At 42.3% G+C, this 5,118-nt stretch overlaps 1 protein-coding gene across 1 annotated transcript; it reads right to left on the bottom strand.

The window, feature by feature from the left end:
• Window positions 1-801: 801 nt before the first annotated feature.
• On the bottom strand, window positions 802-4,897 carry LOC120678053 (26S proteasome non-ATPase regulatory subunit 12 homolog A-like). The gene is made up of 11 exons (XM_039959217.1): window positions 4,755-4,897; window positions 4,372-4,569; window positions 3,049-3,156; window positions 2,855-2,959; window positions 2,671-2,727; window positions 2,390-2,586; window positions 2,086-2,185; window positions 1,902-2,014; window positions 1,658-1,808; window positions 1,499-1,576; window positions 802-1,336 (listed from the first exon to the last, which is right to left on the bottom strand). The coding sequence occupies exons 1-11, from the start codon at window positions 4,755-4,757 to the stop codon at window positions 1,118-1,120; spliced, it is 1,329 nt and encodes a 442-aa protein (XP_039815151.1). The 5' UTR covers window positions 4,758-4,897; the 3' UTR covers window positions 802-1,117.
• Window positions 4,898-5,118: the final 221 nt, after the last annotated feature.

Below are 5,118 nucleotides of genomic sequence, written 5' to 3'. Positions count from 1 at the left end.
GCCAAGACAGTATGGAGATGCATGCCTGTCATCTACACCTCTGCTATTTTGACTGCAGATCAAAAGGTATCTCAAAAATATTACAGTATCCCGATAAAACTTAAGGGAGAAACATTACTACAACCGCAGTAGGCACATCCTCATGCATCTGTTACATAATGAGCTGTCATAGGAATCCTCAACTGTCGTAGGACTGAGCGACAGCTCAGTTTGTAGGCACTCCCGTTGAGGAGGTTGCCCATCCGGGCTCGAACACGGCGTGCCGCACACTAAAATCCCACTCACCGGCAAAAGCCAGGATTCGAGGGTTTTGCGCGGCCGTTTGGCGCAAGACTTCCTCTTAATGAAAATAGTGGGGCCGTCATACCCCCCCCCCCCCCCCTCCGTTTTTTTTTTAGGAATCCTCATGACCATTTCTTGTTGAATTTTTCCCATAGCCACTTTGGAATTTCAATTGGGCACTGAAGCTCTATTAGCGATGTTGACATCATGCATCTTTGCTACCATAGTCCTCGAGGACCACTGTTTTCCACAGTGGGTGAGACCGTAGAGAAAGAAGAAATAATTTGCAAACACTTTAACCAGATTATATTTAAAAAAAGCAACCAAGGACAATGACTGACCATTATATACAGCTTTTGCAAGCAGGGGAAACATTTGAGTTAGTCAACAAACGAGTCCAGATTAGGAACTCTGGAGTAAGAACCAAAATCTTCAGTGGGCATTGAGGTTTTTAATCTGATAATGATTGTTTCCTGTGTAAAAATGAAGATTTGACATTCAATACTTTGCACATTCAAGAATCAGAAGCTACTCTTACTTGAAAAAGACTGACTTTCAAGTTCAAGTTTGGAAAGGCATACGACAGCAAGCTTAATATTGTCAACGAGGTTGATCTTATAGGCTTTGGCAATATTTGGCTGATTGCAAATACTCAACATGAGTTAGCCAAATCTTAAGAAAACCGTGCACAACTGATTCGGTAATCTCCATTGTGCACAAATGTTCAAAAGCTATCACTTCTTGACAAAGCAAACAAGGGAAAGCTTCATGTCCTGTAATTTGTGACATTTGACCACGGGAGGCTACAAAGGGAACCTAAAGCCACGAGCCAAAACTAAGCTTTCAACACCGCCTTGTGGATCATGGTCTCCTTGTGTATCTGGTGGCAGCTCTTCTCAACAAGGTCAAGAAGCTTCTCGAGGTTTGTGGCCCATGAGTTGAGTACTCCGTTGCTGTCTTGAGCTGTACGGAATCTCACTACACCCATTGGCCTGTCGATCTTTGCAATCAGAGATTTTGAGTTTACCATGTCTGAAAGATGTTTCTCTGCCTCCTGAAAGAGTAACGCATAGTGCCAATTAGACTACAGTTATAAAATGCCTCACAAAATAGGTAACTGTCATGCATTGGATTATTGGAACATTAATAAAGACAAGATGCCACACTTGGTACCACGACCAAATACTATATCGCACAAAGGTGACGAAATACAAACCTGCAAACTCAGGCAGAGAAGGTCCGCAATCCTCTTGAGGGTAATCCTTGAATAGTACTTGGAGACAACCAAGATATTCTGAAGAGAGCAAGAATTGAGATTCAATAGACAAGCATAAAGCAAAATGATTAAGCAAACATTGACCAAACCCAGCAATACATGTTCTATAATCCTCAGCTTCAAATCTTCTTCAGTTTTGGCACCCAAAGCTCCTCCAAGAAGCTTCTCATTCTCATATTCATTCCTGTAGAATTCCCACAAACTTGTCCATTGAATGACCTCCATAGTAACCAGCTGCTTCAGCAATAATCTATTTTTTTCATTGCAACAGGACAAAATGATTATTAAGATATAAGCCTGCCAGGAGTTACGAGATTGCAATTGTGAAAACATACAACTGCACCTGAAATTTGGGATCTCAGAAAGGTTTTTATCCTCTAGAGTAGCATTGAGAAGGCTCGATTGCATAGGATCATGAGGTGCCAGCACTAAGTACCAACAAATCTTCCTAAGAATCTGCAAAGGAAATCAGTCAGATAACTAAGGGGGAGTGTGTGCACGCGTGTGTGTAGACAGAAAGAGAGTACCGGTATCCACTTTGCTGGATCCTCTTTTATAGCTGGAATATCATAAATTGCCTTGTAGCAGCGGCAGATCTCCAGGTAATCATTGTTGTGCGAGTAATATCTGGGAAGAGACAATCAAGAATTATGATAGGCTCCATAGAAAGCTTAATTGTGAACCATAACATTAAACAGAACAACGAAACTGGGCAGGTAATTGGGGGAGAAGAGGAAATGAAAAGTAATTTCCACAGGTTACAGCTAACAATACCAAATTGAATAACAGGACAGTGGTGCATCAATCTGATTGAGCAGATGCATCACATACCGAATCATCAGTTCATAGTAGATGCGTTTCAATTCTAGGAGGGAAGGTATTTCTGCAGGAGCATCCTGAACAATACTGTCACCTTCTTTCGGTTTCTTTTTTTCCTTTGATGGATCTGCATCAAATACTCTAGTACTGATTCTCCTGGATAAAATCTGTGCCCGGACAAAATCTTGACGATCCAGACATAGGCGGACCTGTGACAACAATAGCAGTAAGTTTCGCATGAACCAGCATTTGGTAACAATACAAAGTTCTATCTTAGTGGATTGGCATAGTACCTGCTCGAGAATGAAAGCAATTTTTTCTGTCTTTGCCATAGAACCAAATGTTTCGACCTGATAAACAGCTCGTTAGTCATAGATGGTGAGAACTGAGAAAAAATCTAAAGAGTAATGAAACATGGCCACAGAAGACAATAGTACATATCCTCAATCTTAGCCTCTTAGGGCAGTGCAAACTTACAGCAACTTCTTGCATCAAATCAGCAGCCTCATCAATCTTTCCCTGCTCCTCTTTGATTTTCGCAAGTCTTTTGATCAATCTTGCTCGCTCTATCTCGACATATATCTACAATATATGCACAATTGTGAGATTACACACACGAAGACGATGGATTTGAAAGAAATAAAAAATCATCAAGATGGAAAAGTTCTCACTTTGCCAGCAGAGACGCTGCTCAATGTTTTGATTAGCTCAATGCGTGTGTCCATGTCTGGTGTCAAATCAATGTACTCCATTGCTTTCTGAACCATGGCGGTAATGGCCTGCGATAAATAACAGAGACAGTGAGATATGTGTATACTAAACAAAAATAAAATACATAGATTGGCTTGCTTTACAGACATTAATCGATTTTCAAGAAAACAAATAAACAATGATGGCACATGAATCCGAAAAAAAAGATAGTAGAGTGAAGCAAGTCGTACGGCGTTGGAACAGTATACGCCATAAGCAGACTTTTATTCTTTTTTAGTCAACCAAAGGAAGTAAAGAACTACGTACTTGTAATGATCTAATAAAGCATTCTGGTCATGGGAAAAACATTATCCAGAGGTGATTGCCAGTTACATGTCCAAGCATCTAAAGAATCCACTGAATTTGGACACAAAGAAAGATTTGAAAACTGCTTGCAGATGAAAATAGCATTGTGGTTGTTCAACAATGATTAGGGCCAATACAGATACTCCAATAAGTGTAATTCTTCATTAGTCTTAGGAAAATAATTACCCTGACAAACAATCAAATGAAAATAGTTCAATAGAATCACATCAGCATACATCTAAACATCACTGTGGAAATGGACGAAAGCTTTCAGGCTAAAGAGTGCAACCCTAAGAAAAGTACTGCAAATATTATACTATGACGAGCCAGGCGTGTGCATGCTTGATGTGTTGTGTACAACAGGAAAACCCAGTATTGTTAGGTTTGAAAAGCATCAGAAGACAATAGTATGCTGTAAAATGGTTGCTGCAAGGAGTAACAATGTTATAAAGTATGATATAATGTGTTCCTATTGCTTGTAATCCTTACAGATGCAGCAAATGCTATTAGATGAATAAACCATACTCCCTTTAATTATTAAACAGGCGACTTTGATTCAGAAATCTTTCTCGATTTCAGCTTATTTTAACAGATAATTAGTTCAACATCGGGTCAATACCTGAACTAATAGCTACAGTGCGAAGAGCATGGCAACAAATTTACAGTAGTAACATACTTCTTTAGTCACTTCAATGTCATGTATTTTTTGAAGTTTAAACACGAATCGACCTTGCAGAAGTAAACGAATTGCTAAGCCACATCTGAAAGGTCTAGCATACATATGATACTCCCTCCGGTCATCAATAGATGACGTTCCGACAAGATTTTTTAGTTCATTTTAGTTCAAAGTTCTGGTCTGAAACGACATGCATTTGAGTATGGAGGGAGTACAATAGAAGACGTGAGAGAAGGGAGGTGAATTCTCGCTAAGCCCCAACCTGCTTGACCTGGCCTCTCCTCTTCGAGAGGAGAACGATCTGGTCATTCAGTGTCTTCCACGCACCGGCCTTGTAGCAAAGCTCGACGATGTCGATGACGGCCTTCCGCGTGCCGGCGACATCGCCGGCCAGTCTCATCTGCTTCTCGACATTCAGGAGTGACTCTATCGCCGCATCGAGGTTGCTACTGTCGCCCGCCTGCACCCATCCATCAACAGCAGAGTTAGACTGCGAGATCGCAGGCAATCAACGGGATCCAAACCCTAGGGAAGGGGGCGCCGCATGCCGGCTGGCCCAGAGAGAGCAGGAAAAGGAACGGAGCGTCGAGAGATGATGTGGGGATGGGAAAGCAAGGTGAGGGATGAGACCGACGGGGCGCTCACCATGGTCGGAATCGTGGGGATGCCGGGATGCGGCGGCAGCCGGCGGAGGACGGGGGCGAGGCGGTGGGATTCGTTAGGGGCTTTCCTTGCGAGTTGCGACAGGGGAAGAAGAGGCGGATTCTATTCCTCGCGCGCGGCGTCGTGTCGCTGAACGGGCCCATTAGTTTCTCCAGAACGGGCCCATTGGTTTCTCCAGAACGGGCCCATATTCAACACACGTCTTCCTCTTTTCTATTCTTCTGTCTCCAGAACTTGGCGATTTTTTTTTTTTTTTTGCGAGGGAGCAGAACATGGCGATTGGCAATTCGTTGCTTAGGATTTCCGCACAGAAAGAGGTTTCCCGTTTTGTTGTTGTTCTTCGATT

This window comes from Panicum virgatum, chromosome 2K, assembly GCF_016808335.1.
Source record: "Panicum virgatum strain AP13 chromosome 2K, P.virgatum_v5, whole genome shotgun sequence".
Classification (NCBI taxonomy): Eukaryota; Viridiplantae; Streptophyta; class Magnoliopsida; order Poales; family Poaceae; genus Panicum; species Panicum virgatum.
The sequence above is the reverse complement of the archived record's forward strand: the minus strand, read 5'-3'. Positions and strand labels throughout refer to the sequence as shown.